The following is a 23,807-nucleotide window of genomic DNA, read 5'->3' on the forward strand; positions in this document are numbered from 1 at the left end:
AGTTCTTGAAAATTAGGCCTAGGCTTTTAGAAATGTCTCCATTTCATTACTTATCTTTAATGCTGTCTTTGGTGTGCTTATCGCTCCCATCTGTGAAACAGGTTGTTGTCATAGACATAATCCATAGAAGGGTTTTGTAACCTCTAACCCTGGCAATTTGACGATTAAACCCATTGGGTACACTAGCAATGGCAGCCAGTCTTAACTTGAATGGGAACTGCCATATATGGATTTTACAGTATGTCTATGGTTGATTGCAGCTGTCGGTTTGCCTTTCACACATTTCTGAATCCATTAGTGCAAAAGCAAATGCTGTTATTTCTAAAATGTGTTGCGATAAGAAATGAGGTATTTTAACATTAAATGTTTTATTAATCAAGTGTTTTAATCTGTTGTCTTACTCAAATGAAGGAGATGATCTTTGCAGGGTTAGGCCCATTGATTTCATTGGTCCTCAACTCATGGCTTAGCTACTTCATTCAGGGTTAATGGAGTCCTAAGTTCACCTGCTCCGGAGCAGGTTAGTTCTGAAGGATTCGTTGCTATAGACATTTTCCTGGCTAAAAGGTGAGCCACTTTTATGGTACTGGTTACCCTGAGTTGAACTCAGAGTTGACCAAAGTTACCTCGCCAACACCTCAAACTGCGTTCGTATTCCAAACCAGAACTTTCAGAACTAAACGAGTCAATCCACAAAGCCTGAAAGTAAAGCCACACTGCCATGGCCTCCTCCCTACTCTGTGAATGGACCACGTCAACAAAACCACAACTACCAGGGAGGCTGACAGTGAGAGTAGCCTGGAGACAGACAAAATGCTGTGTGCCTCAAAAACAACCCACAGCCAAGAGAGCATGACTCTCCAGCCTCCTCAATGAACAGGCCACTGAAATAGGCCTCAACACCTGGTGAAAATAAATTAAATAATACATTTAACAATGAAGAGGACTGAGATGAGAGTAACTACCTGTCATTAATATTAGACAAGCTCCTTGAGGCTCAGGTGCTTATACAAATCTGCCTTCTGCAAACACCGGATTTGGACTGAACCAATACATGGGCTTGAGGAGACGATGAACATGACCTCCTCTGATGTCCAGGATTCGTCAATTCAAATCCCAGCTCTGCAAATGTTGTGAAAACAAGTTCAGTACTCACCAAAATATGGAGTTTTGCAGAGCAACTATCGCCCTTACAGTCGTTACGCAAGGCTGTAATACAGTTAAGTTTGCAGAGCTGGCTAATGGGATCCTGGGCGTCAGAGGAGATCTCGTCATATTAATTGTCTCCTCAAGACCAGGTTGTACTGGTTCAGATTAGGATAGAGTCTCACCTCTAGCTTTCTGGCCCTAGGCAGGGGTGGTCCCTCAACACAGATTACTGTAGATATTGCCTTTTCCCAAGCCTATCCATAACCATTGGCTGGAAGCTTAAAAACCGTCACTGAATCTCCTCCTACATCCGCCTATTCTTCCTCTGAACAGGACATTGCTGTAAATGTTGGCTCTGATAGACAGTAAATGCGTTACACATTATTCCCAACATATCATTAGAGGATCAAGCTAGCCATTGCTAATTTAGCAATGCCAATGGTCATAGCTTGGCACATCTGTAGATATATTAGCTAGGTGACTAGGTCATTAACGTTAGTTCACGTTAAGTGATGAAGACTTCACTTTACTAGTTAACACCGTCCTAAATGGCTGGTAAACAAAATAAAAAAACATGCAGTATTTTCAGTAGTTCTCAAATGATGAAGTTCTCGAAGCATATGGAATAATAAATGACCATACTTTCTTTACATCTTTTTGCACCCAAGTAGCCAGCAGGCTAAAAGTTAGCATCGGATAGCTAACGATAACGTTATAGCTTGAGTAAAGCCCACACCCAAGCTCTGGACACAATATCGCTCACTCCACCATACCTCTTTCCTATCCTGGAGGCACTCAAGCACAGCCAGGTTATTGTTCCAGGAATGTTTTGGACAAAGCCTGGTCAAGTCCTCCCGACAAGCCCCCTCTTCGGCCAGCTTCCAGCCGCTGGTGCGTCTACGAGGTGGCGAGGCCGCGACGACTGGAGAACCTCCATTTACAGCAGCCGGAACTGCGGCTTGATTTTGAGCCTGGATATTAACCCTAACTGCAGTATTGGCTTTTACACTGTTCGCAGATTTCTGTCCTCGAATGGGATGCATATACAAAAAGACACACATCAAAAGCAGAAGAGGAACACGTCTACAAGCCGCCATCTTCGGATAACTAGCTAGCTTGGATTGCTAGCTGCAAATTATGACTACAGTGGGATGGGACGTTTTCGTGCATACGTCGGCGTGTGCGTTGTTGGCAACCTCAAGTCATAGAGCTACATTTTCTAGACTGAACATCTAATTGAGAACATTGATATGGTCCGACTCGTTAGTTTCTCTGTATCACAATCACCCCTTTAACTTGCAATAAACACAAGTATATATAGTTTTGGACTCTAGACGGCTGCGTTTACACTGGAAACCAAATTCTGATATTGTTCCCACTAATTTATATTTTGACCACATCAGATCTTTTCACGTAAGCTCTTCTCCAGCTGATCTGATTGGCCAACAAACCAATTAGTGGTAAAAGATCAGAATTGAGCTGCCTGTGTAAATTCGCTATCGCAATGGGGAAATCTAGCACTTTTGTTTCTATAATCTCACTTCTGTCTGCTCTCATTTGTTCCTGACATAACCCATGATACTGATATTTAATCTACGAAAATACAAAATCATTGATTACTGATCTTTAAAAGAGCACTATAGACCATGCTCATTGTTGAAGACAATATTTATTATTTAAAAAAAACGTGATTTATGAAAATAGCGAGCTAGCTAACCGTTTGCAGTTAGCAATCTGCAGTATGAATCACCCACCAGGATAGGATTGGGCAGTACACTGTATACACACAGTACAAGAGGGTATTTGGAAAAAGCCACGAGGGTTTTTTAATACCATCAAAACAGTTAAAAAAATTTATAAATGGGAATATTTTTAAGTACATACCTGCAGTCAACTTGTGCAATGTTAGGAGATAAAGAACATTGCATTCTTCATCTCACCAGTCACATTATTATGAAGCTTACAGGCAGTACCCAGTCACGTGTTTGTTTACAAGCACACAATGACGAGACCAGAGCCTTAAGTGTCACTCACTCACTGTTGTGCAGCATGATGATGTATGGTGATGTACTTACATTTGGAACTCACAACTAAATATCTTATAACTATTAAGTCAGTCTGTTTTGTGTGTAGCATTTTTAGTTACTTGTATAGTTTAGGTCAGAAACTGTACAAAATGTTCACAATACGGTTGTTAGCATTTTCTATGGTATTTTACGTGTACTTGTTAGCATTGCTAACCTTTGGATTACAGCGCATCAGTGGGGTTTGAAAATAGCGCCCCTTGTGTTCAGTGTCAGTATTACAAACTATCCTGGAATGGCACAAGGTCAGTATAAAGTTAAGACAATCTGGATATCACCCCAACCAACATCAGGATGAACAATAACCAATGATTTATATTTTATTACATTTGAAATTGTAAACATTTGGTATAAAACATACATGTATATATAATTTCCTCTGGATCTAAAATAAGCAAATCATTTTTAGTATATTTTTAAGATTTTTGAAAAAGCCTGCTGATCAGGCTCGAATCAGAATACAGGAAATGTAACTTGTTAGCTATAGATGTCCTGATTTTCATCCATGGATCCATCTCAAAGGTTGCGTTTAGACAGGCAGCCCATTTCTGATATTTTCTTCACTAAATGTGTCTTTTGACCAACCAGATCAGCTATGAAAAAGATATGAAAAGATCTGATGTGATTGGACTTTTGACCATGGAATTAGTGGAACAAAGATTAGGACCATGTTCAGTTGCCAAACGTTCTTGAACGTTGCAGATAGAAAATGTAATGAAGAGCCGATTGCATTCCTTATTCTACATATCAGAGAGACATGTTTTATCTACATAGCTTTCCTATCTAAACGTTCCAAAACGTTCAATCCTGTTGAATGTGCCCCACAATTGGGCTGCCTGTGTGAACGCAGCCTAAGACCAGGAGCACATTCAGCAGGATTTAACATTTTGGAACATTCAGATAGAAATAGCTCAAACATGGCAATGTAGCTCAAACATGCCTCTGATATGTACAGTAAGGACTCACATCGGTTCTATTCATGGAATTTCTATCTGCAACGTTCAAGAACGTTTGGCAACTGAACATGGCCCAGTGAAGAAACACAACATTGCGAAATTAAAACAAACATCAGCAGCATGGCTGACAAAAACAGATTCATATTCACATCCAGAGGAAAAGCTACAGAGCAAAACGCTGGGTAGTGATGAGTGGGTAGGAAACCCTAATCTTGCTGTACTATATCTGTTGTGTCATTTTTGTTCATTTTGATGGGACGTTTTCAGTTATCCTCAAATGTAAACATTTAGGACAGTGGTGTAGCTGTACCGGCACTCCAGCTATCAGTTTGTTGATAACAGTGCAGCAGTGTGATATCTCTCCAGTCCCTCCACTGCAAAGCAAACCCAACAAAGGCTTCTCTGTAGTCTAATTAAAAGCTGTTTTAAATGGATGCCATTTATACAGTGCAGCAGCTGCGCTACTCATACATGCTCTATGCTGGTGGTGTGTGTTTTCCATAATCTCTCCTTATTCCCACTTGTAGATTTTGAGCATCTTCTCAGTGAGCGAGGCCAGGTAACTGCCCTGATTCACCTCAAACGGGCAGATGTCCAACACTGGGAGGTCAGCAGGCAACTTCTGAATCAGGGATCCACTCCCTGCATCCCACACCTGGAACAAAATTACATGATTAGAATCAATAGATCAATGTGAAGCTCTTGATCAGAGACTCCCGTTCTTTGCTTCACGGAAACATGGCTCACTCGAGAGACGCTAACGGAGTCGGTGCAGCCAGCTGGTTTCTTCACGCTTCGTGCCGACTGACACAAGCATCTTTCTGGTAAGAAGAGGGGCGGGGGCGTATGCCTTATGATTAACGAGATGTGGTGTGATCATAACAACATACAGGAACTCAAGTCCTTCACAATCAAATGTCGACCGCATTATCTACCAAGGGAATTCTCTTCGATTATAATCACAGCCGTATATATACATAGTTTGAAATGTTTCATCGACCTGTAATATAACCTTTTGAAGTTTCTGTCCGATGTAACACTGACCAGAATGAGCGTTTGGATATGTATACCAAACGCGCTAACAAAAGAAGGTATTTGGACATAGAGGACATTTTCGAACAAAATAAACATTTATTGTGGACTTGGGATTCCTGGAGTGCTTTCTGATGTAGATCAAAGGTAAGGGAATATTTATTATGTCATTTATTGTTTATGTTGACGTCAACATGGCGGCTATTGTGACAAATGTTTCTGAGCGCCATCTCAGATTATTGCATGGCTGGCTTATTCCGTAAAGTTTTTTTGAAATCAGACACAGCGGTTGCATTAAGGAGAGGTATATCTATAATTCCATGTGTATAACTTGTATTATCATCTACATTTATGATGAGTATATCTGTTGAATGATGTGGCTATGCAAAATCACTGGATGTTTTTGGAACTAGTGAATGTAACGCGCCAATTTAAACTCATATTTTGATAAATATGAACCTTATCAAACAAAACATACATGTATTGTGTAACATGAAGTCCTATTAGCGTCATCTGATGAAGATCATTAAAGGTTAGTGTTCGTTTTATCTCTTCTGCTTTTTGAAACTCCTCTCTTTGGCTGGGGTAAAAAATATGGCTGTGTTTTTCTGTGGCTGTATGTTGTGACCTAACATAATCGTTTGTGGTGCTTTTGCTGTAAAGCATATTTGAGATCGGACACTGGTGGGATTAACAACAAGAATAGCTTTACAATGATATGAAATTCATGTATGTTTGAGGAATGTTTTATGAGATTTATGTTTTGAAAATGGTGCCCTACACTTTGACTGGCTGTTGTCATATCGCTCCCGTTAACGGGATTGCAGCCATAAGAAGTTAACTCTCGCAGACGGCATCCCCAGAGCATGCCCAGACCAGCTGGCTGGTGTGTTTTCGGACATATTCAATCTCTCCTTATCCCAGTCTGCTGTTCCCACATGCTTCAAGAGGGCCACCATTGTTCCTGTTCCCAAGAGAGCTAAGGTAACTGAGCTAAACGACTACCGCCCCGTTGCACTCACTTCCGTCATCATGAAGTGCTTTGAGAGACTAGTCAAGGACCATATCACCTCCACCCTACCTGACACCCTAGACCCACTCCAATTTGCCCCAATAGGTTCACAGACGACACAATCGCAACCACACTGCACACGGCCCTAACCCATCTGGACAAGAGGAATACCCATGTGAGAATGCTGTTCATTGACTACAGCTCAGCATTTAACACCATATTACCCTCCAAACTCGTCATCAAGCTCGAGACCCTGGGTGTCGACCCCGCCCTGTGCAACTGGGTACTGGACGTCCAGATGGGCCGCCCCCAGGTGGCGAGGGTAGGTAATGACACCGCCACCCCGCTGATCCCCAACACTGGGGCCCCACAAGGGTGTGTTCGGAGCCCTCTCCTGTACTCCCTGTTCACCCACGACTGCGTGGCCATGCACGCCTCCAACTCAATCATCAAGTTTGTGGACAACACTACAGTGGTAGGCTTGATTACCAACAACGACGAGACGGCCTACAGGGAGGAGGTGAGGGCCCTCGGAGTGTGGTGTCAGGAAAATAACCTCACACTCAACGTCAACAAAACAAATGAGATGATTGTGGACTTCAGGAAACAGCAGAGGGAGCACCCCCCCTATCCACATCGACGGTACAGCGGTGGAGAAGGTGGAAAGTTAAGTTCCTCGGCGTACACATCACGGACAAACTGAATTGGTCCACCCACACAGACGGTGTTGTGAAGAAGGCGCAGTAGCGCCTCTTCAACCTCAGGAGGCTGAAGAAATTTGGCTTGTTACCAAAAGCACTCACAAACTTCTACAGATGCACAATCGAGAGCATCCTGTCGGGCTGTATCACCATCTGGTACGGCAACTGCTCCGCCCACAACCGTGAGGCTCTCCAGAGGGTAGTGAGGTCTGCACAACGCATCACCGGGGGCAAACTACCTGCCCTCCAGGACACCTACACCACCCAATGTCACAGGAAGGCCATAAAGATCATCAAGGACAACAACCATCCGAGCCACTGCCTGTTCACCCCGCTATCATCCAGAAGGCGAGGTCAGTACAGGTGCATCAAAGCAGGGACCAAGAGACTGAAAAACAGCTTCTATCTCAAGGCCATCAGACTGTTAAACAGCCATCACTAACATTGAGTGGCTGCTGCCAACACACTGACTCAACTCCAGCCACTTTAATTAGTGAATTGATGGAAATTGATGTAAAAATGTATCACTAGCCACTTTAAACAATGCCACTTAATATAATGTTTACATACCCTACATTACTCATCTCATATGTATATACCGTACTCTATACCATCTACTGCATCTTGCCTATGCCGTTCTGTACCATCACTCCTTCATATATCTTTATGTACATATTCTTTATCCCTTTACACTTGTGTGTATATAAGGTAGTAGTTGTGGAATTGTTAGGTTACTCGTTGGTTATTACTGCACTGTCGGAACTAGAAGCACAAGCATTTCGCTATACTCGCATTAACATCTGCTAACCATGTGTATGTGACAAATTAAATTTGATTTGATGCCGTTTCATTTTTTTTTTTATCTCCAAACTGCCTCAAATCAGAGTCATATGCCTCTCAGTATTATTGAGTTCTTTCAACTACAAAACAGTTGAACCATTGATTCTTCCCTAATCGCAGCAGTGGGTGAAAGTTTAGGTCTCTATCTGTAATGACTGACACAATGTGCTCCCTGTCTCCATAGTGGACCATGATTTCCTTGACCCTGTTTTCAGTGCTGCATACAGATGTTCACAAAACAATTATTATTGCCAATGCCCACGATTCTGTACACAAGTGATAAACAGAATTTAAATCATTGCCAGTCAATGCTCACCATTGTATACGTGTGTGAATACACACACACACACACACACACACGACTCACCATGGTGGAGTTAGTGGACTCGTCCCCGGCACAGACCAAAGTGGAGCCCTCCCCGGCTGGGCTTCTGAACACAGCGTTCTTGGTGAGCACTTTGCATGAGGAGCCGGCGCTGAAGGTCTGGACAGGGTAGCAGGAACACAAGGGCTCCTGGGCCGCATCCTGCTGTAGAGTCCTGTTCAGCTCCATCAGAACACAACGCAGAGACGGGTTGGAGCGCCCTGGGGTCACATGGGGTCAAACACAGAGACTGTCAGTCAAAATACTGCTGCTAGTGGTCAACACCGACCCCGGTCCTAGAGAGCTACTGGGGAATTCAAGCTTTAGTTCATGCCGAGCTTAGAGATATTAGAATCAATCCTGCAGCCAGTGGACAGAAGCCAGGACTACTATGAGAGTGGGCAGATTTCCTGTATCCAACAAAGACTCTGGCAGCAGTATCAAGCAGAATTGTAATCAGACAAAATATTTTATTTTTTATAAATGCCAACATATAATTTGTTCATTCGACATGGTGGGATCTTTTTGTGTCGGTAAAATTAATTGTGTGAGAAATGGCTGTGAAAACACTTAAGCGACATATTGATATAATAACCATCATAGAGTAAACTTGGAGTAACGCGATGATATGGTGTGTGGTCCTCCCACTACAACTCAGGAAACCATGCAATTTTAGGTTACAGATAATATAAGTTACGATGAGCATAACAGGGTGGTGAAAGTGCACGGTGATGAGCTTGATGCTGCTTCCCAATAAATATCGAGGGTCTTATTCTGGTGACATGATGATGGCTGCCATTTGACAAATAAAAATAATCTTGCTCTTTTGTCTATAATAATCTCATCATGTAGTAGGCTATACTCGCACTGTATCCGCACGCTGTTGGCTAGAGCACATGTGCCAAGACCAGAGTGGGCACATTCGCTATATAACGCAAACATTTTTGAAAATGCAATGAAAAATAGTATTTCCTATTTGGAACATGGGAATTAAACTGCAAAAGTTGTACACTACGTAATCACACACAACCTTTTATAACCAACAAAAAAAATCTCACACACACACACTCTGCTAGCACTTCGTGTTCGATTAGCTCTAAGTAGAGAAGAGCTGAACACAACCGGTTGCCAACAGTAAAACATTATGATGACACACTTTAGTAAAGAAAAGGAGCTACAGACAGTGCTTCATTGTCTCTCACCTGGTCTGTAGGTGACCAGACAGTGTCTGCTCTCTGGCTCCACCTGGATGTCTGTGCAGCCTCCTGTCTCCAGGGGCAAAATGTGGGGTCTGTAAGTGGTGCCGTCCACCTGCTCCCAGAAGCAGCCCCCCTCCAGAGAACCTGCGATGAGGCCGCCGCACGGGAACGAGCTGGAGGAGGCGCGAGGCACGTAGGACAGTGAGGCCACGGGACACCTGGGAGGAGCCAGAGGTCATTGTTTGGCCTTGTGTTTTTAAATCACACACTGTATATGTGTTACACCATGTGAAAAACATCACACACCATGTACATAACATTTAACCATCTTTGAGAATGAGTAGCAAAACCTAACTGCTGAAAATAAAATACCAATCTAACTTTTTCTGGTCAGATCCTGTGGTCCTGAGGAAAACCTCTGGGCCCTAGCTACAATGACTTCAGAAAGTACTCTTACCCACGGACTTATTCCACATTCTGTTGTGTTGCAGCCTAAATTCAAAATGGATTTAAAATATTTTTCCCTCACCCATCTACATTGCAAATCTACCATTCCAGTGTTTTACTTGCTATATTGTATTTACTTTGCCACCATGGCCTTTTTGCCTTTACCTCCCTTATCTCACCTCATTTGCTCACATCGTATATAGACTTGTTTATACTGTATTATTGACTGTATGTTTGTTCTACTCCATGTGTAACTCTGTGTCGTTGTATGTGTCGAACTGCTTTGCTTTATCTTGGCCAGGTCGCAATTGTAAATGAGAACTTGTTCTCAACTAGCCTACCTGGTTAAATAAAGGTGAAATAAAATAAAATAAAATACCCCATAATGACAAAGTGAAAACATGTTTTTAGATTCTCTCAAATGTATTGAAAATGAAATCCAGAAATCTCATTTACATAAGTATTCACACCCGGTGGGTCAACACTGTAGAAGCACCTTTGGCAGCGATTACAGCTGTGAGTCTTTCTGAGTAAGTCTCTTGGAGCTTTGCACACCTGGATTGTTGATCATTCCTCGACAACCATTTTCAAGTCTTGACAGATTTTAAAATCAACTAACTCGACCACTCAGGAACATTCACTGTCTTTTTGATAAGCAACTCCAGTGCGTGTATTTGGCCCTTGTGTTGTAGGTTATTGTCCTGCTGAAATATAAATTCTGGTAGAAAGCAGACATCCAGGTTTTCCTGTAGGACTTTGCCTGTGCTTAACTCCATTACGTTTCTTTTTTATCCTGAAAAACTCCCCAGTCTTTAACGATTTCAAACATACCCATAACATGATGCAGCCACCAACATGCTTGAAAATATGGAGAGTGGTACTCGGTAATGTATTGGATTTGCCCCAAAAATAACAATTACAGAATTACTTGAGCGCCTTGTTGCAAACATAATTAATATTTTGAAAAAATGTTATTCTGTACAGGCTTCTTCCTTTTCACTCTCAATTAGGTTAGTGTTGTGGAGTAACTACCATGTTGTTGATCCATCCTCCTTTTCTCCTATCACAGCCATTAAACTCTAATGGTTTTAAAGTCACCATTGGCCTCATGGTGAAATTGCTAGGCAGTTTCCTTCCTCCCTGGCAACAGTCAGGAAGGATACCTGTATCTTTGTATTGACTTGGTGTATTGATACACCACCCAAAGTGTCATTAATAACTTCACCATGCTCATAGGGATAATCGATGTCTGCTATTCCTTTTAACCCATCTACCAAGAGGTTCCCTTCTTTACGAGGCATTGGAAAACCTCCAGTCTTTTGAATGTGTAGGGTGCAGAGACGAGGTAGTCAATCAAACACTATTATTGAGTCCACGCAACTTGTGAAGCAAATTTTTACTCCTGAACATATTTAGTCTTGCAATAAAAATAGGGGTTGAATACTTAGGACTCAAGACATTTCAACTTTTCATTCATTTGTAAAAAAAATTCAAAAACATAATTCCACTTTCACATTATGGGGTGTTGCATGTAGGCTAGTGGCAAAATCTAAATGTAATCCATTTTAAATACAGGCAGTACCACAACACAATGTGAAAAAGTCCAAGGGAAGAACACTTTTTGAAGGCACTGTAGGATATATAGATTAGAGGTCGACTGATTAATTAGGGCCGATTTCAAGTTGTCACAACAATCGGAAATCGTTATTTTTGGAAGACGATTTTTTTACACCTTTATTTAATCTGTATTTAACTAGGTAAGTCCGTTAAGAACACATTCTTATTTTCAATGACAACCCACAGTTCTTAGGCTAACTGCCTTGTTCAGGGTCAGAACGACAGATTTAAACTTATCTTATAAAAAACAATCAATCAATCATAATCACTAGTTATAACTACACATGGTTGATATTACTAGTTTATCTAGCGTGTCCTGCGTTGCATATAATCAATGCGGTGCGCATTCGCAAAAAAGGACTGTCGTTGCTCCAACGTGTACCTAACCATAAACATCAATGCCTTCCTTAAAATCAATACACAGAAGTATATATTTTTAAACCTGCATATTTAGCTAAAATAAATCCAAGTTAGCAGGCAATATTAACCAGGTGAAATTGTGTCACTTCTCTTGCATTCATTGCACGCAGAGTCGGTGTATATGCAACAGTTTGGGCTGCCTAATTTGCCAGAATTTTACCTAATTATGACATAACATTGAAGGTTGTGCAATGTAACAGGAATGTTGAGACTTATGGATGCCACCCATTAGATAAAATACGGAAAGGTTCCGTATTTCACTGAAAGAATAAACATCTTGTTTTCAAGATGATAGTTTCCGGATTCAACCATATTAATGACATACAGCTCGTATTTCTGTGTGTTATGTTATAATTAAATCTATGATTTGATAGTGCAGTCTGACTGAGCGATGGTAGGCACCAGCAGGCTCGTAAGCATTCATTAGTTAGCGGGGTGCGCGCTAATAGTGTTTCAAATGTCACTCGCTCTGAGACGGAGTAGTTGTTCCCACGTGGATTTTTTGGAGCGATGGGTAACGCTGCTTCGAGGGTGGCTGTTGTCGATGTGTTCCTGGTTCGAGCCCAGGTAGGGGCGAGGAGAGGGACGGAAGCTATACTGTTACACTGGCAATACTAAAGTGCCTATAAGAACAGCAAAAAGTCAAAGGTATATGAAATACAAATCGTATAGAGAGAAATAGTCCTATAATTCCTATAACTACAACCTAAAACTTCTTACCTGGGAATATTGAAGACTCATGTTAAAAAGGAACCACCAGCTTTCATATGTTCTCATGTTCTGAGCAAGAAACTTAAACGTTAGCTTTTTTACATGGCACGTATTGCACTTTTACTTTCTTTCCAACACTTTGTTTTTGCATTATTTAAACTAAATTGAACATGTTTCATAATTTTTTGAGGCTTAATATATTTTATTGATGTATTATATTAAGTTAAAATAAGTGTTCATTCAGTATAGTTGTAATTGTCATTATTACAAATATATATATTTTTTTATATTTTTTATTATTATTATTATTATTATTATTATTATTATTATTATTATTATTATTATTATTATTATTATTATTATTAATTATTATTAATTTATTATTTTTTTATATATTTTTTTATTATATATATATATATTTTTTAATCGTCCGATTAAATCGGTATCGGCTGTTTTTGGTCCTCCAATAATCGGTATCGGCGTTGAAAATTCATCGGTTGACCCCTAATATAGATACAGTTGAAGTCGGAAGTTTACATACACCTTAGCCAAATACATTTAAACTCAGTTTTCCACAATTCCTGACATTTAATCCTAGTAAAAAATCCCAGTCTTAGGTCAGTTAGGATCACCACTTGATTTTAAGAATGTGAAATGTCAGAATAATAGTAGAGAGTATGATTTATTTCAGCTTTTATTTCTTTCATCACATTCCCAGTGGGTCAGAAGTTTACATACACTCATTAAGTATTTGGTAGCATTGCCTTTAAATTGTTTAACTTGGGTCAAACGTTTCAGGTAGCCTTCCACAAGTTGGGTGAATTTAGGCCCATTCCTCCTGACAGAGCTGGTGTAACTGAGTCAGGTTTGTAGGCCTCCTTGCTCGCACACGCCTTTTCAGTTCAGCCCACAAATTTTCTATAGGATTGAGGTCAGGGCTTTGTGATGGCCACTCCAATACCTTGACTTTGTTGTCCTTAAGCCATTTTGCCACAACTTTGGAAGTGTGCTTGGAGTCATTGTCCATTTGGAAGATCCATTGGCCACCAAGCTTTAACTTCCTGACTGATGTTTTGAGATGATGCTTCAATATATCCACATAATGCTATCTATTTTCTGAAGTGCACCAGTCCCTCCTGCAGCAAAGCACCCCCACAACATGATGCTGCCACCCCCCTGCATCACGGTCAGGATGGTGTTTTTCGGCTTGCAAGCATCCCCCTTTTTCCTCCAAACATAATGATGGTCATTATGGCCAAACAGTTCTATTTTTTTTTCATCAAACCAGAGGACATTTCTCCAAAAATTACGATCTTTGTCTCCATGTGCAATTGCATACCGTAGTCTGGCTTTTTTATGGCGGTTTTGGAGCAGTGGCTTCTTCCTTGCTGAGCGGCCTTTCAGGTTGTGTCGATATAGGACTCGTTTTAATGTGGATATAGATACTTTTGTACCCGTTTCCTCCAGCATCTTCACAAGGTCCTTTGCTGCTGTTCTGGGATTGATTTGCACTTTTATTACCAAAGTATATTCATCTCTAGGAGACAAAACGCGTCTCCTTGAAAAGCGGTATGGCGGCTGCGTGGTCCCATGGTGTTTATACTTGTGTACTATTGTTTGTACAGATGAACGTGGTATCTTCAGGCGTTTGGAAATTGCTCCTAAAGATTTTCAAGCTGTTTAAAGTCACAGTCAACTTAGTGTATGTAAACTTCTGACCCAAAGAAATTGTGATACAGTGAATTATAAGTGAAATAATCTGTCTGTAAACAATTGTTGGAAAAATTACTTGCATCATGCACAAAGTAGATGTCCTAACTGACTTGCCAAAACTTTAGATTGTTAACAAGAAATTTGCGAGTGGTTAAAAAACGAGTTTTAATGTCTCCAACCTAAGTGTATGTAATCTTCCGACTTCAACTGTAGGTGTAGTGGGACAAACTGTGGTTGAGAATAGACTAGCTGACCTATGACCCCTGGTCTGGGTATCAGACTTACCTAGAGCGTAGTGGCTGCAGCTCCTGGACATGTGTGCTGGTGTCTCTGGTATCATACACCAGCACAGAGCCGTTACTGAGACCAGCGTACACGTAGTTGTTGTTGTCCAGGCACCAGCAACAGCTCCACACTGGCTTACCCGTGTTGTACGTCTGCACCACTGTGTTGGTCATTAGACTGCAGGTGAGAAATGAATAAATAAATAAATACTGTCCTTTAAACCATCAGCGTTTTGTTTTCAATCTAGGTCTGATTGATTTTTGCAATCAAAGAATGTTCTACCTTAACAAGTGCAATGTTCTTCTCCATCAGAGCCTGGGGCTATTAAGTCAACACCATTCTGAAATAAACTGTCCTGATAAATCTCTCTGCTTGGACACTGACTGACTATCTGTCTCTTGTGGTTACCTGGTGAGTTTGATGGTGTTGTCCAGGGCAGCAGAGAGCAGGAGGCTGTCAGCTTGTCTGTTGAATGTCAGGCCTCTGATCTGTTTAACATGGATGGGAACATACTGGCATGCCTTCAGATTCACCGTACTCACCTTCTTCACACCATAGCCTGGCAGGGAGACACAGAGAGAGGAAGAGAGAGACCGAGAGCGTGAGGGAAGGAGAGAAATGATTCCAAGAAATGTCTTACAAAACTCAGAAATGCTTCTTGGGAGGTAGCAAATATTTCAGACAGTTGAAAATATGCCCTCAATATTTTCAAATCTATGCAAAAATTCACACAGTTATTCTGTACTGAAAGCATATCAAAGCTGATCAAAGGTCTTACCGGGCACCAGTGTGGTGTGTGGGGAGGGATGGGAGGCCAGCAGGCAGCTGAGGGGTTCACAGTAGGACAGCACCCTGCAGCCCCCCGCCTGGGACAATAGCACGGCCTTGGAGAAGACGTAGTGGCCCCCCTGGGTGCTGTCCTGTCTCTGTGAGAGCCCAGAGAGAGGCGCCCCTGAGTTCTTAGAGGGCCTACAGCCAGGCTGAGCCATCAGCGTCTTCAACTCCTGGGAGAGAAGGTAGAGAGTGATCCAACTGTTCAATGGAAGTCTGTGTTCAAGCATACCAGATGTGATCAACAAAACCTTGAAAAATCAAGATATGATTCATATAAAATGATTACAGCATGTTGTTCTAATCTACCTGATAAACGGATGGGGGAGAGAAAGGGGGAGGGGGAATTACAGATAAATCAATGACAACATCAAAAGGAACAAAGTACCTGTATCTGCTTGCGTAGTTTCCCACATTCATCTGTCATCACCTGCAGTTGTAGCCGGCACTGGGCTGACTCTAGTTCAGCATTCCTACGCATTGACTGCTCCTGCTCCAATGACCTGCACATATAACAAAGCAACACATTCAGACTCACTGGCTGTGTCCGAATACCCATACCAGTGTACTACATCCTTAAACTGCATAATATGCACTCATCGTGGTATACTCATCGTCGTATAGTAAAAAGTATGTAGTACGCCAAGGTCACAACGCAGTAGCGGCTGGTTGAGATGGTGAGGCGGGGCTGAGTGCGGGTGGATTTCTCCCAATTCAACAGACATGCATCGCATTAACCAGGCTGACAATAGCTCATTTGCAACTTGATTAATTCTCTAAGCTCTGAATAAAAAAAGGAATGGAGTTACAGGCCTACTCAGGCTGATTATAGGCAAACTATCACATTAGACCCACAATGCATTTGGGAAGTATTCACACCCCTTAACTTTTCCCACATTTTGTTACGTTACAACCTTAATCTAAAATGTATTGAATTATTTGTTTTCCTCATCAATCTACACACAATACCCCATAAAGCAAAAATACTTAAAGTACCTTTACATAAGAATTTAGAACCTTTGCTATGAGACTCGAAATTGAGCTCAGGTGCATCATGTTTCCATTGATCATCCTTGAGATGTTTCTACAACTTGGAGTCCATCTGTGCAAAATTCAATTGATTGGACATGATTTGGAAAGTCACACCTGTCTAAGATCCCACAGTTGACAGTGCATGTCAGAGCAATTACCAAGCCATGAGGTCGAAGGAATTGTCCGTAGAGCGCGGAGACAGGATTGTGTCCAGGCACAGATCCGGGGAACAGCACCAAAAAATGTCTGCAGCATTGAAGGTCCCGAAGAACACAGTGGCCTCCATCATTCTTAAATGGAAGAAGTTTGGAACCACCGAGACTCTTCCCAGAGCTGTCCGCCCGGCCAAACTGTGCAATCGGTGGAGAAGGGCCTTTGTCATGGAGGTGACCAAGTACCCGATGGTCACTGAAAGAGCTCCAGAGGGGGAGAACCTTCCAGAAGGACAACTATCTCTGCAGCACTCCACCACATTCAGGCCTTTATGGTAGAGTTGCCAGACAGAAGTTACCCCTCAGTAAAAAGCACGACAGCCCGCTTGGAGTTTGCCAAAATGCACCTAAAGACTCAGACCACAAGAAACAAGATTATCTGGTCTGATGAAACAAAGATTGAACTCTTTGGCCTGAATGCCAAGCATCACATCTAGAGGAAACCGGGCACCATCCCTAAAGTGAAGCATGGTGGTGGCAGCATCATGCTGTGGGGATGTTTTTCAGCAGCAGGGACTGGGAGACAGGATCAAGGGAAAGATGAACGGAGAAAAGTAGAGAGAGATCCTTGATTAAAACCTGCTCCAGAGCACTCTGGACCCCAGACTGGGGTGAAGGTTCAACAACCCTAAGCACACAGCCAAGACAACGCAGGAGTGGCTTCAGGACAAGTCTCTGAATGTCCTTGAGTGGCCCGGCCAGAGCATGGATTTGAACCCGGTCAAACATTTCTGCAGAAAATAGCTGTGTAGTGACGACAATTTGGTTCCATTTCAACATATTTATTACTGAAACAAAAGTGCTGCAACATACAGTACCAGTCAAACGTTTACATCTACTCATTACAGGGTTTTTCTTTATTTGTACTATTTCCTACATTGTAGAATAACAACGAAGACATCAAAACTATGAAATAACACATGGAATCACGTAGTAACCCCCCCAAAAAAAGTGTTAAACAAATCAAAATACACTTTATATTTGTGATTCTTCAAATTAGCCACCCTTTGCTTTGATGACAGCTTTGCACACTTCGCATTCTCTCAACCAGCTTCACCTGTAATGCTTTTCCAATAGTCTTGAAAGACTCCATCACTCTCCTTCTTGGTCAAATAGCCTGGAGGTGTGTTGGGTCATTGACCGGTTGGGGGAAAAAATGATAGTGGGACTAAGCGCAAACCAGATGGGATGGAGTATCGATGCAGAATGCTATGGTAGCCATGCTGGTTAAGCGTGCCTTGAATTCTAAATAAAATCACAGACAGTGTCACCAGCAAAGCACGGTGGGAGCCACACATGCGGAGATCAAACGTTCACCTACTGTGTGTCTCACAAAGACACGGTGGTTGGAACCAAGAATCTCAAATTTGGACTCATCAGACCAAAGGACAGATTTCCACCGGTCTAATGTCCATTGCTCGTGTTTCTTGGCCCAAGCAAGTCTCTTCTTATTGGTGTCCTTTAGAAGTGGTTTCTTTGCAGCAATTTGACCATGAAGGCCTGATTCACAGTCTCCTCTGAACAGTTGATGTTCAGATGTGTCTGTTGCTTGAACTCTGTGATGCATTTATTTGGGCTGCAGTTTCATAGGCCGGTAACTAATGAACGTATCCTCTGCAGCAGAGATTACTCTGGGTCTTCCTTTCCTGTGGTGGTCCTCGTGAGAGCCAGTTTCCTCATAGCACTTGAAGAAACTTTCAACGTTGTTGAAATTTTCCAGATTGACTGACCTTCATGTCTTAAAAGTAATGATGGACTGTTGTTTCCCTTTGCTTATTTGAGCTGTTCTTGACATAGCCCTATTTGGTAAAATACCAAGCCCAGATTATCTTCTGTATAGCACCCCTACCTTGTCACAACTGATTAGCTGAAACGCATTAAGAAGTTAAGAAATTCTACAAATGTCATTTTAACATGGCACACCTGTTAATTAAAATGCATTCCAGGTGACTACCTCATGAAGCTGGTTGAGAGAATGCCAAGCATGTGCAAAGCTGTCATCAAGGCAAAGGGTGGCTTCTTTGAAGAATCACAAATATATTTGGATTAGTTTAACACTTTTTTGTTTACTATATGATTCCATATGTGTTATTTCATACTGTGTCTTCCCTATTATTCTACAATGTTGAAAATAATAAAAATAAAGCAAAACCCTGGAATGAGTAGGTGTCAAAACCTTTGAATGATACTGTATATATATTAAAACAAATAACCTAAATGTTCAAATCAAAAGGCTATTGCATAGAAAACATGGACAGTCAGGTGCATCTCAAATTCAGCACCGCTGGACAGCAACATAACAAACTAAAGCACTGATCCTTGGCAATGAGATCAGAATGACTGCTAAGGCTTGATCCATAAATCAAAAGGCCTGACTAACATGACATCAGTAACGTCAGTAATATCCTGAGTTCCTAGTGCCAACACATTCACAAATCAAAAGATGTTTAGTATTTAGTTTAAAAGCTGACAAATGCCAAGAAAACAAGAAACACTTCAATGCAAAAACACAAACCCCCCCCCCCCCCCCCCCCCCAAAAATAAAATAACCTTCAGTTTAGCCTACAATGCAATACCATGATCATTTTAAGGAGAACAAAAACAACTTTGCCTACATTTGAACACCACCGCAAAATATTTGCTATTCGGCCTCTTCCCAATGAAGTAGTCTAGTTTAGTTGTTTGGCTACTTGAAGAAAACTAAGGCCTATCACTTGCAGCCCACCTCTCCCATGCATTGTGGAAAAGTGTGCATCACTCTCTCAACTGCTCCTTACACACAGCAGTGAATAAGGTCAAATCAAGAGGAGCTCAGCTACCTTACCTCTTCATATTCTCTTGCTCTGTGTTGTCCAAAGCCCTCAGCTTACGTGCATACAGGAGGACGATATCAGAGCGCTTGGCCTTCTTGTTGCACTGCAGACATGCACAGAGCAGTTAAGGTCATTATAAGGACTAAACATAATCTGAATGAATGTTTTCTTATCAATAAATTACATCATTGTCTGTATGGTAAGTCAATGCAACTGTATTTTAGCTGTTTGTGGCAGTATTTTCTCAGATTTAAGTAATTCAGAGGGCATTTATTAGGTTTCAAATGATTTTTGACTGCTTGAGGAAATTCCATCTCCAGCACAGAGTCAATTTGGTACCAGTCATTACAGTGGAACAAGGAGCTTTTTGTCACCTAGGAGGGACTGCAAATACCGAGTACAGACCTTCCTGAGCAACTCCACTCCTCTGCCCTCAGACATGCCGAGGCTGACAGACATGCACACTGACCTGGGGACACTTGGCTCCCTGGCCCTGGCCCTTCACCCAGCGGCCAATGCAGGTGTAGCCGAAGAGATGTCCGCAGCGCAGGGTGGCCAGTCGGTGCTCCCCTGACGTGGTCCAGGGCTCAAAGCAGATAGAGCAGGTCTCCCCCTCCCCCTCATCCCCTTGGGACGACCGAAGAGCCGCACCACTGGTGGCCACTGGGGCTGTTACACTCTTGAAAGGGGACCGAGAGAGCATGCCGATGGTACTACAGAAACTGCACTAGCTAGCTAATCATGGAAATATTATTCCCCTCCAAGATTCTAGGCCTATCACTGGCAATGAATGTGGTCTTACCTCAGGATTCACTTGATTTCCAGTCTCTGTCCTCGCAGCCTCTGTGGTTGCATTAGAATCTATCCACAGGATAGACATGGTTAGATTTAACTCTTCATAGGTGACAGTCTAAAATGGCAATGCATGGAACAGACTTGAGCTCGAGGTTGGTTTACCTGAAGGATTTAGGCCTTGCAGTGGTGTGGCTGCCACAGGAGGGTTCATTCCAGGGCTGGAGGGAACAGCAGGTTCGTCAGGGTTGTGAGGGTCTACTGGCCCTGTGGGGTCTGCCTCATCCTCCGACTCGCTCGACTCTGTGGTATTGCCAGAGTCAGGGTTGGCTGCAGGGACTCGCAGCAGGAAATCTAGGAAGCGGCTAGCAGAGGGAGAGGTCTGGGTGGGGTAGAGCGCCCTGACGCCTGGCCTTTTATCATACACAGACAATACAGGAACAATAAATGAGTTGGTGAAATAGGTACTCAATGAAGTATACAATGTCTCCGGTACAGTTTAGAGGGAGTGACTCCAGTCCAACCATAACTACCTGGCTCTCCGCTGCCTCCGGACTGCTGCTGTAGTGACCCTGTGCCCAATATGACCCTCCATTCTAATCCTGGGCCCAACTTGACCCTCCACTCTGATTCGGTTCTGACTGAACGCCCAGGTGGTCGGGAGCCGTGGTGGGTCTAGGGGAGCCGCGTCTGCCTCGTCCTCAACCTCAGTTTCGCTGCCAGAGTCAGGGATGATGATAGGGGGCTCTACATTGCCTGCCATAGCATCTGGTTCTGGTTCCCTCCTGGGGACTCCCAGCTGCAAGTCCACCTCCATCGCCTCCATTTGAAAAGCACTACGTAAAATATATTGTTATTATTATCCTGAATTTATCAAATAGAAACTTGTTTTTGTTGTAAAAGGTTTTCCATTTGGAGTAAACGGTTTCTGTTGCACAAAAAAATACAAATAAACGATTTGTAACAGAATCTGCGTAATGAGTACAATACACCCCTGTAGGGCACGCAATGCTGCCTGGAGCCAGATAGCTAGGGTGACAACAAAAATCAGGTTATGTACAATGCTTTCAGAAAATATTCACCCCCTTGACTTTTCCCACATTTTGTTGAGTTACAGCCTGAATTCAAAACGTATTTAATTGTGATTGTGTCACTTATCTACACACAAAAGTGGAAATATGTTTTTTGAAACCTTTACAAAATCATAAAAATTGAAAAGCTGAAATGTCAAGTCACTAAGTATTCAACCCTTATGTTATGGCAAGCCTAAATAGGTTCAGGGGTAAAAATTTGCTTAACAAGTCACATAATAAATTGCATGGACTCACTCTGCTCCCCAATCGAACAGTGAATTTCAAACACATATTCAACCACAAAGACGAGGGAGATTATGCAATAGTTCTCAAAGGGCACCTATTGGTAAATGGGTAAAAAAAAAATTAAGCAGACATTAACTATCCCTTTGGCCATGGTGAAGTTCTTAATTACACTTTGGATGGTGTATCAATGCAGTCATTCACTACAAAGATAGTGATTTCACCGTCAGGCCGATGGTGACTTTAAAAGTTACAGTTTAATGGCTGTGACGGGAGATAACAGAGGATGGATCAACAACATTGTAGTTACTCCACAATATATGTTTTACCCCTTTTTCCTCCCTAATTTTGTGATATCCAATTGGTAGTTACAGTCTTGTCCCATCGCTGCAACTCCCGTACGGACTTGGGAGAGGCAAAGGTCGAGAGCCATGCGTTCTCCGAAACACGACCCTGCCAAGCAACACTGCTTATTGACACACTGCTCGCTTCACCCAGAAGCCAGCCACACCAATGTGTCGGAGGAAACTCAGTACAGCTGGTGACCGAAGTCAGCAGACATGCACCCGGCCTGCCACAAGGATTACTCCACAATAGTAACCTAATTGACAGTGAAAAGAAGGGAGCCTGTACAGAACACAAATATTCAAAAACATGCATACTGTTTGCAATACAGGACTAAAGTAATAATGCAAAAAAATGTGGCAAAGAATTTTTACTTTTTGCACCAAATACAAAGCATTATGTTTGGGAAATTCCAACACAAAAACATCACTGAGTATCACTCTTCATATTTTCAAGCATGGTGGTAGCTGCATCATGTTATGGGTAAGCTAGTCATGGGCAAAGGCATAAAAAGAAACTGAATAGAGCGAAGTATACAAAAATCCTAGAGGAAAACTGGGTTCAGTTTGCATTCCACCAGAAACTGTGAGACAAATTCACCTTTCAGCTGGACCTAAAACACAAGGCCAAATATTCACTGGAGTGGAGTTGCTTACCAAGAAAACATTGAATGTTCCTGAGTGGCCTAGTGACAGTTTTGACTTAAGTCAGCTTGAAAATCTATGGCAAGACTTAAAAATTGCTGTTTTTAGCAATAATCAACAACCAGAGCTTTAAGGATCGTTTAAATAAATGGGCAAATATTGTACAATCCAGGTGTACAAAGTTCTTAGAGACTGACCCAGAAAGAATCACAACTGTAATCGCTGCAAAAGGTGATTCCAATGTGTATTGACTCAGGGGGTTGAACATTTATCTAATCAATATAGTGTTTATTTCAATTTGTATATATATTTTTATATTTTTTCCTACCACGAGAATTGTGTAGATCGTAAAAAAAAAAAAAGACAAAATCCATTTGAACCAAACTTGGAAAACGTCAAGGGCTGTGAATACTTTCTGAAAGCACTGTAACGCTAACTAGTTAACTAAATTGCCACGCAACGTTACTTTAAAAATGGTTAACACAAGCTACATTGGATGGACAATCTAACGTTACGCTCGTGATAAGACCAGTTATGTAAATGAGAATATATTAGGTAGCTATGTAAGGTAAATGTTAGGTGACAATTGGTACAGTTAATATGTAGCCAGTTAGCAAGGTAACAATGATAGCTAGTTATCTAGCCAGCTGCTAGGAAGTGCAAAACACAAAGCGGGATTTTGGAACTAGCAGTCACCGTAACGTTACATTGAGACGGAAACCGAAGGCCGCTCTGCTAAGTAGCTAACTACTGTAGTTACTTGAAACCGTAAACGTCACCATTAGCTAGCTAGTTACGGTACATTACTGATGTGGATATTTCGTGACAGTCTCGAATGTGATCAATGAAAAAGTACGGAATTTTCATATATAGCTAGTGGCTACCCTTTGGAAATAACCTCCTTGCTAATAAACTAGCTAGCTAGTTATAATGCTAGCTAGCTCCACTCAGATCAGTCTGCTGCTTGCCGGGCAGTGTAAATTAGCAGCTCGCCTCTTCCTACCTTGAAAATTCGCGTTTTACCAAAACGATCCTTGACAGTGTCAAACTTTGTGAGTTACCATGACAAGCTAAATTGTTAAACTACATTACTCTTAAAGCATGACATTTGATGTAACTATAATCCGTTCCTAGTTTCGTTGCTATCTCCGTCGTCATTTGGAAGGCTCGAATATCCCCGCCAGTCTTCAATGGCCCGCCCCATAATGTTTCAACACCACCACTGGTGCGGCGCCAGACTACTAAATATTATGCTAATTAATACTGTCCTGAAAACTGTAAATTGTCACTCA

The 23,807-nt window shown here is 42.0% G+C and overlaps 2 protein-coding genes across 3 annotated transcripts in view; both read right to left on the bottom strand.

Moving 5' to 3' along the window:
* Positions 1 to 2,375, bottom strand: part of LOC110521372 (Golgi apparatus protein 1) — a 29,963-nt gene extending 27,588 nt beyond the window's left edge. Inside the window, exon 1 of one of the 2 annotated variants that reach the window (XM_021598877.3) lies at positions 1,923 to 2,375. In XM_021598877.3, the coding sequence (XP_021454552.1) occupies positions 1,923 to 2,246 (324 nt within the window). In that variant the 5' untranslated portion in view covers positions 2,247 to 2,375. The remainder of the gene's footprint in view (positions 1 to 1,922) is intronic. The other variant, XM_021598876.3, reaches the window with a different exon arrangement.
* A 1,165-nt stretch (positions 2,376 to 3,540) lies between these two features.
* Positions 3,541 to 23,739, bottom strand: LOC110521373 (E3 ubiquitin-protein ligase rfwd3.S). Its single transcript, XM_021598878.3, has 13 exons — positions 23,519 to 23,739; positions 20,744 to 21,046; positions 20,376 to 20,623; positions 20,221 to 20,279; positions 19,888 to 20,097; positions 19,430 to 19,521; positions 15,750 to 15,864; positions 15,309 to 15,534; positions 14,939 to 15,089; positions 14,531 to 14,707; positions 9,341 to 9,555; positions 8,142 to 8,359; positions 3,541 to 4,844 (listed from the first exon to the last, which is right to left on the bottom strand). Exons 2-13 carry the CDS (start codon positions 21,034 to 21,036, stop codon positions 4,701 to 4,703), a joined length of 2,148 nt encoding a protein of 715 aa, XP_021454553.1. The 5' UTR covers positions 21,037 to 21,046; positions 23,519 to 23,739; the 3' UTR covers positions 3,541 to 4,700.
* Positions 23,740 to 23,807: the final 68 nt, after the last annotated feature.

Source organism: Oncorhynchus mykiss, chromosome 4 (genome assembly GCF_057628025.1).
Source record: "Oncorhynchus mykiss isolate SJ-2025 chromosome 4, ASM5762802v1, whole genome shotgun sequence".
Lineage (NCBI taxonomy): Eukaryota > Metazoa > Chordata > Actinopteri > Salmoniformes > Salmonidae > Oncorhynchus > Oncorhynchus mykiss.

Excerpts from the sequence above, each read along its gene's own strand:
- LOC110521373 (XM_021598878.3), bottom strand. The coding sequence starts at position 21,036 with ATGGAGGCGATGGAGGTGGACTTGCAGCTGGGAGTCCCCAGGAGGGAA. Across the intron at positions 20,098-20,220 it reads GAAATCAAGTGAATCCTGAG|AGTGTAACAGCCCCAGTGGC; the intron begins GTAAGACCACAT and ends TCCCCTTTCAAG. Across the intron at positions 4,845-8,141 it reads AGTCCACTAACTCCACCATG|GTGTGGGATGCAGGGAGTGG; the intron begins GTGAGTCGTGTG and ends ATTTTGTTCCAG.